Source organism: Fulmarus glacialis, unplaced genomic scaffold (assembly GCF_000690835.1).
Source record: "Fulmarus glacialis isolate BGI_N327 unplaced genomic scaffold, ASM69083v1 scaffold1001, whole genome shotgun sequence".
NCBI classification, from domain to species: domain Eukaryota; kingdom Metazoa; phylum Chordata; class Aves; order Procellariiformes; family Procellariidae; genus Fulmarus; species Fulmarus glacialis.
This window is the reverse complement of record NW_009193160.1, coordinates 5,062-19,632: the sequence shown is the minus strand read 5'-3', so window position 1 is coordinate 19,632 and position 14,571 is coordinate 5,062. Positions and strand designations below refer to the sequence as shown.

The 14,571-nt window shown below is 38.2% G+C and overlaps 1 protein-coding gene across 1 annotated transcript in view; it reads left to right on the top strand.

Annotated features, from left to right (window-relative positions):
* Nucleotides 1-12,029, top strand: part of MYOM1 (myomesin 1) — a gene marked incomplete at its 5' end in the record, with an annotated part of 38,984 nt that extends 26,955 nt beyond the window's left edge. The window contains 6 exons of the mRNA XM_009587326.1: nt 314-350; nt 660-682; nt 2,296-2,351; nt 7,410-7,625; nt 10,455-10,575; nt 11,818-12,029. Coding sequence (XP_009585621.1) covers nt 314-350; nt 660-682; nt 2,296-2,351; nt 7,410-7,625; nt 10,455-10,575; nt 11,818-12,029 — 665 coding nt within the window. The remainder of the gene's footprint in view (nt 1-313; nt 351-659; nt 683-2,295; nt 2,352-7,409; nt 7,626-10,454; nt 10,576-11,817) is intronic.
* Between the last annotated feature and the right edge of the window lie 2,542 nt (nt 12,030-14,571).

Below are 14,571 nucleotides of genomic sequence, written 5' to 3'. Positions count from 1 at the left end.
TTTCTTCCTCTGTTTTGTGAGATAATTTCAGCCTATTGCTCTCCTGTTATTTCTTTGTCTTAAAGCCTGACTTTTAAAAGAAAAAACAGTGTGTTTATGCATTCATATGTATATATAACAGCTGCCATATACAAGATGGCCTTTATTAGTTGAACCATTCAGCATTTTAGGGTTTATACAATACGCATGCATCCATACATTAGTATTTCTTTAATGATGTCTATGTTTTTAATTTAATTCTACATTCTAAATGTAAACTTGTGATAATTTATCTCTGAACCTACCTTTAAAATAAACTTTTCTCTTTACAAAGCATTTGATGAAGCCTTTGCTGAGTTCCAGAGATTAAAGTAAGTATTATGCCATCTAAATACAGTAATGGCAGCCATAAAATAATAAGAGTATTTGTTTTGTGCTGGAGCTAAATATATCCCATGAAACGAATCCTAGTCCTACAGAAGTCTGTAGGAGTTTTGCATGTGACTTCTTTGGTGCAATTCTTATATAACAGTTAGGTAACAAAGAATAAGCAGTGTTGCCAAATGATGAGACATTTTCCTTAACATATGAAAGGCAATTAAAAAGATAAGCTATTTTTCAATCATTCTAAGTAAACTTCAACTGAAATTGGACTTTCTTTTTGTTTCTTTCAATTCCAGGCAAGCTGCGATTGCAGAGAAAAGTAAGTGGGCCTTCTTTGACAATAGTTGCAATAAACTGTTTACGAAGGTTTTCTTCCTCTCCAGGAAGGTTGTGTGTTGGGAGAGAGAGGGCATGTATACATGTATATGTGCATGTGCTCACCCTAAAATGAATTTGTCCTTATACCAAGGGGAAGCAAGGAGAGTGACCCTTTAGTGATGTATCATTGGTGCACATTGCAGCTAATACCACTATAGTTATGGGTTATGTTGATTTTTCCAGCCTAAGCTCCTGTTCTTATTACCAGTTAGCCTTCTCTAAAAATTATCTTCATTGCTGAGATCTCTCATGCATGTTCTCTGCACAAAAGTCACTTTGTTTTCAAAAATGGAGGAAATCACTTGGCTAGTTTTGAACTAAAATGTCAAATGGCTCTGCATTGCATACAAAGATGGGTAAGAAAGCAACAGCAGCTTTTGCATTGCTTAAAGACCGATCCCTGAATCTCCTGATACTTTTGCGTGTGTGTCAATTCCAACATAGCAACTAAAACAGAAGTATGTAATAATTACTTAAGGAATAAGTCATTAGAATTCAACTTGAATTATTAAGCTCAATATTCTCCCTATTTACAGAAAAATGCATGGAAAAAATTTAACACATCAAAAAGTTCTCCTGCTGCAGATGACTTTCAGACCTGTGTAAAAACGAGGGCAGAACTGGCATTTGAAAATTTATTGGAGAAAAATGTGTAGAGAGATCTGAGCTAACTCTTCCTGGACATATACTCCAAATAGAGCAGGGTTTGGAAATGTACAGTGATCCCTACGAGTCCCAGCTGAGACAGCACAAAAGGATCAGTAATAGCCCTGCCCTGGGCATTTCTTTTCTAACCCTAGACCATTCATAAGGGGCTGGCATGTTAATTGACATAACACAGTCCCGTTCCCAGTCTCATAAGGTTGTTATCTCCGTGCTCCAGAGCACATCTTTTACAGAATACATTAGAGGGGAACATTCTGTATAGTCATTTCCTTCCTCTGCCAGGCTCCACCAAGACTTATAATGAATTAAATCCATACTCCAGAATAAGTGCACCAAAGCCTGCATGTGATCAGCTTATTTGTATTTAAGAGTCCTATGGGACTTTGAGCTTAAAACTAGACCAAATATTGATCTCATTTACACCCAGATACGTACAAAGCCATGGAATTTCAGTGCCGTCACTGACACTGTCTTTGTATTTAGATCAAAACCTAATCTCTACCACTTTATTAGCTGTCATTCGTTTCCTTTTGGAAACACAACATTTTTAGTTTATGACACTAAAAATTTAGAGTGCCAGATCTCAAAAATTCAGATTTTTTTTGTGCACTCAGAAGTAACACCGAATTGATGGCAAAATCTGCACATGTACTTTAATTCCCCTCTGTAAGTGACTGACACCAGCTATTAACACATCTTTTGCTGTGAGTTCAACATTTTTTAAAGTCCAAATGGTGTGCTAAGAATGCCGAATAGTGCTCTGCTAGTGCAGACATCAGAGACAAGTTGTACATAAATAAGATAATACAATGGAACAAGAGGGAAAACAGAATCTGGGACGCAGTTGATTTTGAGACACTAAAGAAAATTACTCTTATTTATTTCCAGATCGTGCGCGGGTACTTGGAGGTTTGCCCGATGTTGTCACCATCCAGGAGGGCAAGGTACAGTAAATTAACTGAAGCTTTACAAAACAGCCCAACAACCTGAATGCCTTTCAATGATGGGAAAATATTCACCTTTTTTTTAAAGATTCCATCTTTAAAATCTGCTACATTATTTATTCATTGCCTGCCATCTGTACATAATTCAACAGTCTTGCACAGATGGGTTTATGTATTCAGGGCAGTGTCTTTTCTTAAGCATTAGATAAAAGTGAGATGACAAGGTGAGCTGAGACTAAAACTCCTTACACAACCAGCTCTTTAAAAATTCATGCACAGAATTTTTTTTGTAACAGGCTACGAGGGAAGTTTAATTCCTTATTTACAAGATAGCTAGTCATTCTATGTTTTATGCAGTTAACTTCCTTGCAATGTGGCAAGATAGTCACCCCTGTCAAGACTGGCGTTTAAACGGTGTAAAACTAGTAAACCATTCTAACTCAATTCTCTCCCAGACAAAAGGAGATCATTTTCTCTATTTCATCAGGGTAAATGGGAAGGAAGTCAAAAGAAGTCACTGGTGTTACACTGGATTACATTAGCAGAGTTTAGCTGAAAGATTATTGTAAGGCAATCCCGGAGGAACACGGCTACATCGATGCTTGAGCACAGAATAGATGACCCAGAAAGTCAGTTCTCAATCTTGCAACCTTTTCCCAGCACGCTGCTGCTACAAATTGCTGCATAATAGTGCTGAGACCAAGAAGTGCCAGCCCTCCACTTCCCACTGGTCTGCCTCTAGCCGGTTCCTCTTCACAGTGTGGGTGAACATTGAAATAGGGCACGTGAATGTCATTGGAAACCTGTAACATGACAACTTCAGTAAGGCAGCTTCCCGATATTTCTGGCTTTGTCTGGCAGTAGGTCAGCTGGTTAAAAGTATTTGATTATAAGCTGAGCAGAAGTGCTAAGAATCTAAAATCTTGGTCTGAATCGCTTAACAATGTGAGATATAGCATGGCCAGCAGATAGCGGACTGCAGCCCTTCTGGGAAAATTAAGAATGTTGGCATTACAAAATGAGATAACATTTGATTAAACCTTTCATTAAAAGATTTAGCAGTTTGGGAAAGGTAGAAGTGAGAAGCACTCATACGAGCATTGTAACTGTAGGTAGAAGACACAAAGAAACGGAATGAATTTGCAGATTCTCAGCAAATAGTGCTTGTGCTTGGAGATGAGATTCTCATGCTGCTTTGGCAGGGGATAAATCTGGGTGGTTATTATCAGTTTTAAGCTTTCTGCCAAAAGAGAGGTGATACGAAGTTGAGCATGAGCTCACTAAAGCAAAATGTGTAGAGCTTAAAAAAAAGGAGTTTGTAAAAAATGAGTTGCAAAATCTTACCCAGACACACATTGTCCTTGACAGCAAGGACATCTGTAATGTTTGAATAAGTGACTGAAAAACTCCCAGAACTCGAGACAAATATCCTTGACCTTATGTTTCTGGATTCAGTAGATAATTGTTTTGAGAAATGGAGTAGGACAGAGAGTGATTGGGGAAAACGGTGCTTGTTTGGGTGGTGTTGGCTCATCTGTCTGTTGTTTGCATATATGCTGGAGAGAGGGGAATGCAGTTCTCTGTTGTGTAATTCATGCAAATTGCACAATCATCAAGGATTTTGAAAAACAGTAAGTGAGGTAGCAGAGGACTGGCAATTGCAAGCTTTGATTCTGAATACAAGTGCAGCCATAACTAGAGTTATATGAACAGATTGGTATCCCTAGATTGAACTTCCAAGCATATGCATGTCTTAAACTTAACACCATGACTGTGATGCTATTTATTAGCTTTTTACATGTGAGCTGAAGGATATGTGTGAGAACGAATAAACCAGTGTTTACCCAGTGTTAATCAAACAGCGTTCCAGATGGCCTAAGAGGCTTCCACTGATAGACAGAAATGCTCTTCAGCAGTGTGATATAATTGGAAAAGGCTAAGTGTCAGTTCATATTAGGGAGGAATTTGACCCGACAGAGAATACGAGCATAAGTTTTGTGTACAGCCAGCCAAATTAATCTAAGTGGCTGTTTTAATGGCGGCCTGTAAGTGAGTAAGGGGTTTTATTTTTAAAAGGAGAAGTTTAGGATTCTGACAGACAGGCACTTTCAGACCTAGAAGCAACATGTTGCGTCCTTCTGCCAACCAACTCCCCATTCTACCCTTCTGCCAGGGGTAGGTGGAAGAAGGGAGCAGGTTCCCCGGATTGAGTTGCTTCAATTCACTCACTGGCATCTTAGCCCAAACCACCCACGAATGTGAGTTTGTGCTAATATGCAAGAGGAACGGCAATACTTGAAATACAAGGACACATTTCCCTCTGCCACCTGTACTACCCTACTCATGATAATCTCCAGTGAAAGGCACAAAAGGTAGTAGGGGGCACAAAGGGTCTGGACCTGCAGCTGCTGGTTGCTCCAAGTGCACATGCCTTAGTGCCCCAGCTCCAGGCTTGTTATAGGAACTTCTGTGTGGAGTTCTGAAATACTGAGATCCGGCTCAAAGAGATGGGGTTTACTCACCCAGTGTTTTTCAGGTAGATCAGATTTCCTGATAGATTTCATTCACTCACCACAACATCTAGACAGGTTTCCAGTCCTTTTCCCTAGCCCCCTGCCCCAGACAATCATCAGAGCCAGACAACTACTGGAAAAGGGGGATTATCTTGAAGCGGAAAGGTGCCTTTTCCCCCCCAGGAGTACAGAACACACTTTTTTTACCAGGATAAGGATTTCAGGTTGAATACAGCATTATAATCAGGGGTTTCAGTGAGTAATGAAGATATACATGAGCAAAGACAATCTCCTGCCCAAAGAACAGAAAATCTGAAACAGATCAGTGCAGTCACAGTGAGCAATCACTTCTCCTTGGCTAAGGCTCCATAATTACGGAATTAGCTTCCACTATCTGCATAGTGAATCGTAAGATACATCTCTGCATATTAGAAGCTGGAAAATAAATAATAAGAATTGGGAACATCAAGAGGAGCACCGATGTCAAACAGGAGCTAGTGATGCAAGGTTAAGCAAAATGCAGCTATTTTAATGAATGATTTAGAAGAAGAAGAGAGTCATCACTACTGCTTGGATCTCTTTAAATTAAGGAGTACTGACATCACTTCAAACACCCAGGGTTTGAATGATGCCACTAGTAGAGATGTCTGGACATGGACATCAGCTCATTAGCATCTTGGAGTGGCAGCTGGGGCCACTCGATGGTGATCTCTTGCTTGCTAGAGAATCAGAAGACAATAAAGAAATATTGGGCACCGGAAGGGACCCATATATAATGCCTGGCTGAGGCTGAGGCTGAGGGCGTGTTTGAGAGTGATAAGGAGGAGGGGGAAATGTAAAACCTCTTGTTTTCCCCTTGTTTTTCAAAAAGAGGGACTGATATGGCAATCAAAACCACATTCACACCAGTGGGCTATGAGAGAAGGCAGTCAACAGCCCCACGCGGTCACCAGCTGTAGGTGCTGCAGGAAATCAGATAGAGGCCATCTCCACCATGCCGTAACCACTTCTCACTTGGAAACTGCCTTTCCTTTGGTACCAAGAATTATGTTGTTTTGATGGAGGAAAGACTTCCCCCCCCGCCCTTTTGTTCTCATTTCGGTCCTTAGGCGATGTGGGATTTATTTGATTTTTATTTTGTAGTCAGAGGTACAAAAATCTTTCATTTGTATAGAGGTATCCATTTTTTCGATCTGCTCATTTCAACAGCCTTCTGGATGTCTCTCTTCTGTCCCATCTTCCACTATTACACTACCAGACAAGAAGCAGAGAGGTGAAGGGAAGGTAGCCCGTTAAATAGATTTCTCACAGTAGATTTTTATCATGACAGCCTACAGGGCCAACAATGTGAGTGCTCTTCAGTTGTCTCTATTTTTGACGTATTTGTATCAAGAGCCTTTAAAAAAAAGGTAAGAAAAACTTGATTCCAGTGGAATCTTGTCCATTCCTTATGTATCACTTAGTCCATTCCTAAGGAACCACTGAAGACCATTTTCTCTGCAGTAAAAATTCTTCAATTTCCATTAAAAAAAAAAATCTACCTTGAATAACTTTTTAAGTTCGGACCAATGTACTATTTAATACTTAGACATAAATGGATTCCTTCCTAAATAAAGGTTCAGAGAAAGGCCTATGTACCACTGAAGTTTCGTATGAATATTTTCCACATTTGACTCTCTATGTGATATTCATTTTTGCAAATTCTTTTGAGAAGATTCCCATGGCACTGTGACTGGAGGAGGGGACCGTGTATATGTATCAGTATCTCCCAAACATGAATTTCTCAGCTGAAAACCCAAAAAGGGGCCTGGACATTTTGTGCCCAATAGACTCACTGGCCTACAGAAAGTGCCCAACCGCAAGGGATCTCCCCAACAACTGGACTCTCTGACAGTGAAGAGGCTTCCTTCAGTCTGATGGGACTAAATTCAGCCCTTAGGAACATTACTAACATCAAAGGGAAATACTTAGATGAACACCAAAGAAAGGGTAAAGCCTGTACTAATTTCAGTTAAAAATAGTTTTATAGGAGTGCATAAAACAATTCAAGTCTGTTGGAAGAGCTATCAGGGCATAGTTTAAAAAGATCGTAAAATATTCCAGGGACACTTTGTTCTTAGTTACTTAAAAAGGCAGGCACACTTTCTTTACTTCTGTGGTAAATATATGGTGAGCTTAACATGAACAAATCCATCTGACGGTTCCACAAATTCTCATTTCAGATCTAACACACAAATGCAGATAGTATCTAATTTGATATTAAACAATATGCATGGAGAGAGCTCTACTAATGATTATGAGAGCAGAGAAGAAGGTCCATAAAATATTGAAGGTTTTAATGGAGTTTTTGAACTAACTGCGTTCCTTTTTTTCCTTTATGATACAGAAGACTGACAAAAAATATTGATCACTGATGGTGATATGCATCCATTTACTAAAAGCACGAAGCTAAATGGGGAGGGGAACATTTGGAGAGTCAGGCATCAAAAAACAGAGCAAATGTTTACTGACTCTTACTTATAATCCTTTTGTACTTTTTCTATAGGCACTTAATCTTTCTTGCACTGTCTGGGGAGATCCTACCCCAGAGGTCTCATGGCTGAAGAATGAAAAATCATTTGTATCCGATGCTAATTGCATCCTGAAATTTGAATCTGGAAAAAACGTCAGCTTTACCATTTCTAATGTGTCCACATTCGACTCTGGGAAATACAGCATTGTGGTGAAGAACAAGTACGGCACAGAGACCAGCGATGTCACTGTAAGTGTGTTCATACCTGAGGAAGAGAGACAGTCTGAGCAAGAGAAAAAGAAAGAAGATAAGAAAACGAAAGCGTGAATTTAAGACTAGGAAACAGAAGTATGGGGGAGATTTTGGATGATAGGCTGACATAATCTCTGTGTGTAAATGCTTTAGCTGGCAGCCTTGGATTTTTCCATTCACTTCACTTTTGCTTCTAATACACTTAATTGTGCCAGGGAAAACAGGGCCTTTCCTAAATATTTTCTTACTGCTAACTTCACAGAACCTAGTTGTAGCATCTTCAGCCAGGCCAAATGCATGTTGGCTGCAAACACAGGTCCGCCATTTGACCCTCTTCCTGGAGCATTTGACCGTACAACAAAAATGGAAAGGGTGAAGAATCGTTTCAGTGGGGGCAACTGATGAGGTAGATGGAATGATAAAAAATGATCGAGTCATTTTTGAGCAGCAGTTTAGATTTGTTCAAACTTAGGGAACATAGCATAGATGGAATGTGTTAGAGAAATCATGGAGAAATTAGTGCTGGTTTTGTCTACTTTAAGGCCCCTTTGTATTGCTGTGTTAATTTAGAGAGGCCTTAATATGGGTGTCATTTACATCCATAAACATTGTTTAACTTGCCCAATTGGGGTAAAAGTACTGTAACATAAATGAAAATTAGGCTTAGGAGGCCAGAACACTAATGTGTGTGTGTGTGTCTGCAAAAATGTACGAACTCTCCTCTATGTTCACAAATAAACTGAATTCACTTCTTTCCTTCTATCACATGCTTGTTTCACTGTGTCTTGTTTTCTAGTCACGGCTCTGGTACTTGTGCACAGTATCTTAGTGTCTTAATGCTTTCACCACTGTAACTACCTCTAGCTTTCCTTTAGATCTCTGTTAATCTTCACTTTACTGTTCACGACAAAACCCACAATGGCATCTCTTCACACCTTTTGGTCCAGACCATCACTACTTCACATCTCAACTCAACAAGGTGTTATTGCAAATTCACGCACAGGAGTGGTCTCATGTGATTCAATGGACCTGCTCATGAATTTTGATTTAAGGGTGTTAGGTAAGTATTTTGTTAGACTGAGACTTCAATTAATTTCATCCAAACTTAACACTGGAGATTGGAAATAACATATTTCGTCAAGATCTTTTAAAGCTACAAAAAGAATCTTCACTGGAACATAGAAAAAAAAATTTTTTTTCAGATAAAAATGTTTCAGACAAAAAACATTTGTCCAGATCTTTGAACACACTAATATAGATTAAAAACTGCATGTCAGCTATTTTACAGCAATGCCACTGATTATTATTAGCTGAGGAAGAGCAACAGAATGCACATATATGTCCATCCTGCTGGATATATATATGATATATACATGTGATACAATATATATCTCATATATATATGTATGATCAGAAGCAGTTATCAGCCCAATTGCTAATTAGGAGAGCAACGTGCCATATTAATAACTCTTTTCATTACTAGTCTCACAACAGCACAATTCTTCACATCAAAATCTAAAGAACTAACGTATACATTTTCACTATAAGCACGATCTGTGTGCACCTTCCACATACTTTCTCGTGTCATTTTTAGCTACTGTGACTGCAGAAATAGTGCTGTTGCCCAGGCACTCATTTTGCTGCAGTATTGGCATTTCTGTGAGGACGCTATTAGCAAGTGCTGTACAGTTAATGCTCACTTAAACCCTTGCCATCTGAGGTTCACTGGCAGCTAACGTTAAAGGCGAAGTGGAAGCATGAGGGAGTTCTTAATGGCTCAGGTAACAATAGATTCAACACAGTTATCAATGGTGAAAGTGGTGATTTTTGCAATTTTTTAATAGTTTCTTTTTCATCAGTTTCTATAAAGGGCTAATGATTATGATCTTAATATCCAGATTTAGATCAGATTTATGACCTACCAAAACATGTAAGCATGTGCTTAACTTTATGCATGAATAGTACCACCAGTTTCAAGGAACATGTTAACTTTATCTGGTATAAATCTTTTTTCTTCCAGAATAGATTTCACATCACAGGGGTTTTTAACATGAAATTATGTAAAACTAATGTGTTTTCAGCATTTCACATAAACAGTGTATGTGTTCACAAAGCCTTATCTCCTAAAATAGTTAAAACTCCAGTATCAAACTTGATGACATTATTGCAATTTTAAGGTTTAAGTGTGTAATTGTGTACATTAATGAGTCAATATGTTACAAAAAAAGTTCAGACTATTTAGTCACAACAGCTGTGTATCAGACAAAGTAAAACAGCTTAATTTTTAAATTTGAGATACAGCAAGCTTTCTGAGTTTAAAGAACCAATGTCAAATTATTTGATAATTTTGCTTAGTATAACATGAAGCCAATTCAAGGATGATAAGCAGGTCACTCCATCTTGGTCCCAGGACATACAGCTTAAAAGCAACAGTGTCACGTCTCTCTTCCATCCTCCAGAATGCAAACAAGAATATGACTTGCTCTTCGCAATACCTGATAACTGATGTTTATAACTTGGCATTAGCATATTTTTAATAATGATTGCATTTTGGCAGCAGTTTATTTCTACTACTTTATCTTCAAAAATCTGTCCTCCTGCCTCCCTCCTTTTGGCAGAACTGAGAGGGAATACAAGTGGGCCACCTCACAGATAACAGTCTGGATTCCACTTCTGTTTGCTTCAGAAGATGTACGTGTCCCTGAAACAGTAATAGCTGCTTCTAAACGTACTGCTGCCAGGGACTGGGTTATGGTGGTTTCAAATAGAACTTGTGATGCATCTACATTTCTTGCTTGTGCACTTTTTGTTCTTGCTTTGCTTCAGGTGATTGTGATTTCTGTGTCAGGACAGACTGGCACAGTCCAAGGACATGATCAAAATAATATAAAGGTATCTAAAAAGAAAAAAATGACAGTAAGCAAACAGAAGGAAGGGGAAAAGAAAGGTAAGAGCACTTTCACCTTTATAGTCTTCTACTCCAATGAAAAAATTGTTACACATTATGCAGTTAATAGTCTGTGCCAATCAGTATTTCTCAGGTCCCAAACAATCAAGTTTACAGTATGTTTTACAGTATGTATGCTCTTAATCAACAACAAATGCAAAGTATGAATTGCCAGGTTAAACCTCAGTGAAAGAGATTTAAAACAACACTTTCAAATCACCTTTCCACTGGGCTGTGAGTTCTCACCTTGGCTCACCTGGCTGATGAAAGTTTTTTAAGCCATAATAAATACTTTCAAATTTCTGAATGCAGAGGAAAGACCTGCTAAGCATGTATATATACACAGATGGTGTTATTTTCCAAAGTAAGACTCATTTCAGCAGCAAGACGTTTGACACTTAACAAAAAAAAAAAAGCCTTGCTAATTAAGGGACCCTAAATGCCAAACTGTTTTAGAAAACCCTGATTGTATATATAGCCACTATTTGAGATAAATCAATTATTCTCTCTTGGCTTTATGTCCATATTGAATGGTAAAGTTGGAATTATAAGTGAGCATTTTTTTGTCCAATTTAGAGAAAGGGTGGAAAATGAAAAGCGCTCTGGTGATTCAGCACTCTTGCATATTACAGATTTTTACTGTTCTTTTAGACTCATTATATAACTGCTACTTGGACATTGATTTATTCTTCACAATTACAACTCCCTCATGTAAAGCATTTTAGCTCCAAATAAGGCTTAAATTCCAACATTATCAGAACATCTGTTTTACATATTTTTGCCTAAGTATTTTTTCTTTGTATACAGGGTGTATACATGTTATATCATTGCTGACAGAACATTTTACACTCTTATTCCTCTTCCCTTTTCTGCTCCTAAGGCAAGAACAAATATTTAACTGCATTTCTTTCCTCTCTTGCCTTACTGGTATGAGTAACCTAGACATTTCTGAGCAGTCCTGTAAATGAGATAACTTACATGAGAAACCATTATTTACATCTGTAAATGTTTTGCAGGTTCTACCCCTTAATCTTTTTAATTAGAGACCATAAAGACTCGGGCTTGCTTTTGGCTCTGTAAAAAGTAGTAACATTATTTGTGATACTGAATCTCTTTATATGGGTATGGGAAGAGGAAAAGAACATGATAAGGTCATAACCAATGTGAAAGCAAAATCTATATACCTCTGTGTTGCTGAGCATAATAAATGTAAGGGAAATTTTATTACTTCTCCTAAATCAGATTTTATTAAGCCACATGCAGAAGAAATTATTGCTACAGAACAGACACCTGATCCAAATGAAATCCCCCCTGTGGAAACAGAAAAGGATAAAAAAAGCCAACAGCGAGCAGCAAAGACGACTGATGGAAAGGCAGCAGTGGCAGAAATGGTTCCTCAGCCCACAGAAAGCTTGGATAGGCAGGAAAAGAAATCACTGGAAAAAAAGCCTTGAGTAAACTCTGCTGTTCTTGAATGAAGAATGTGATCTTGTTATGATCTGGATAATAAGTTCAAGCTAAGATTTCATGGGTGGTAGACTAGCCATGATATTTTAACACAAAAGTTTATTAGTGTTTTTTAATAACATTTGTAATACTTCATAACTTGAAATGCATAGTAGATGGGCACTTATGTCTCTGTTCCAGATTAGTTGCACTGTAGTAATTTCTAAGTATCTTAATAATGATCCATGTACTGACAAGGTGATTTTAACTACTAAAAAATGTCCATGATAAGCAGAGGTTATTAGAGCAAATCCTGTCCAGAACTTACATATTTACTACTCTGTAAAAGAATGTTGGTAACAGTTATGTGGCTCTGTTAATTGATATTTGTAGGCCATCACAGCTTGAGGCAGAACCCGCTTACTTTCTCAAGGAAACCATACATACAGTCCTCTTAATGCCATGTGGGCTGTACTTTTCACCATGACCAATTTGGCCTTTCTCAAGGAAACCATACATACAGTCCTCAATGCCATGTGGGCTGTACTTTTAACCATGACCAATTTGGCTACAGGGGAAGATCTCCAGAAACCCAACCATCTCCTATGGATGCAGGGGGGCCATAAGCAGGTTTTCTTTTGATCCAGGTTTCTTTCATGCATACTTGTTTCATCAGGTGGATCAGGATGACATCTGGACATTTCTTATCACCGAGACTCACATGACTGCTTTTCAGTCCTCTCCACTTCATTAATTCCCTCCTGGCCTTGGTGAGGTACTATGTATATAGCATTAACCCGTAAAGTATCAACTGCCCCACATGCTCATTTGTCTCCACCCTTTTTGCTACAGCAATCATATCGCTGTTTCCAAGACCTGCTAAACCCACTGTCCTCCTTCCCCTCAGTGACTCAGCCCAACACCTTCCCTTCTTCCCCTCACTAGGATCAGACCCACTGGTTTCTTATAAGAGAGTGTAGCTTCATGGTCCATGTAAGTCAGGAATAAACATAAGCCAAGAATCTCTGCTTTAAATCACTACTGTGCTCATTCACATTCATTACTGTGTTCTTTCACATATTTATGTACTGAGGATATAAGAAAATATGACTCATTTGTAAATGCTTAGATACCTTGGAAGAAGTAGAGTTCAAGCTGAAAAACAAACCAATAAAAACAAAGGTCAGAATTTATTTTGTAAATATGCAAGCTAAGTCAACTTTTAAGTGACCAGAAATTATTAAATACAAGAAATAAAAATAAGATATTTTAATTACTAGGAAAATATTTTTATTGATTTCAACACTTAGAAGGCTCAATCATATTATATTGGCTTTTTCCAGATGGATTATTGATGAAAGATTACTGAACTCCTCTGATATTTCTAGAGTGTTAGATCTATAACAAATGCGGAAATACTGAAAACACAAGAAATACCAGTTTCTGATTAGAAACTGATCCTTATAGAATCGTTAGCATGAGAAAACAGAGACTCTTAATAGCATGTGAATGTGTAACACCTGAGACACTGATACTTCTGATGGAAAGAAATCCATTTCCTTCCAGCAGAATTCCAACAAGGTTCTATTCAACTCTTTTTAAAAACAACAGAAAGATTCCTGCCGGATGAAATACCAGTTAGAGAGCTTTTATGGAGGTAATTAGAGTAATAATATTTCTGTAAACAAGGTAAAGGATTTAAATAATTTGGATGGTCCATTCTGAGTGACAGAAAGATGTTGGATGCAATAGAGAAAAAAATTACGCAAATCAAAATATTGACTGGTACACAAAAAAGTTGTGGCAGAAACGTAAAATACAGACTGAACTACAACTGAAATCACCCTACTAGACTTAGGTACTGTTTGACACACAGAGCTCGATTCAGTTCTACATTACATCTTGTTCTACATATATGTATTATAGCTTAAATCAGTAGAAAACTGGAGTAGCCCAGCAGCGAACAACATAAGCGTAGGTCCCACACAGAAACGCAGTAAGGAGCATTTCCATGGCAGGAGACTTTTAAAATGAGAACCTTAATGCATGTAGGTTCTCAGGCAACTGTTACAGAAAATGATGTGTGATTACGTCACTCTGCCGGAGAGTCACAGAGTCTGGCCTTTCAAAATGTGACAAAGCTGCAGGTTGTTTCACACAACCCTTAATTGCTCTTTGCCACGGCAATTATTTCAACCTGCCTTACCTCTCTAAAAATCCAACACTTCTTACAGCTCCTTCGGGTTGGGAGTCTATCTCCCACAAACACCAACGGCATGTAAGTTATATATAGAACAGATTGTACCACTGAGAGCCTGATCCAATTCCTGCAAAATGCCACAGGGGTCTTTTCATTAGTTTTAATAGAAAACAAGCTGGATCTCAGAAAAATGTTCTAAAAATGTCCCAAATCTCAGATTACAAAGCCCATTTTGCTTACCGTGAAGCCAATGGCAGAGCTCTCTTTTGTGTCTTTGTAGTAGAATCAGGTCTTAGGTTTTTGAAATTGCAGACACTGCAATTGAATTTGAATCGTTCCTCAAAAAGCTG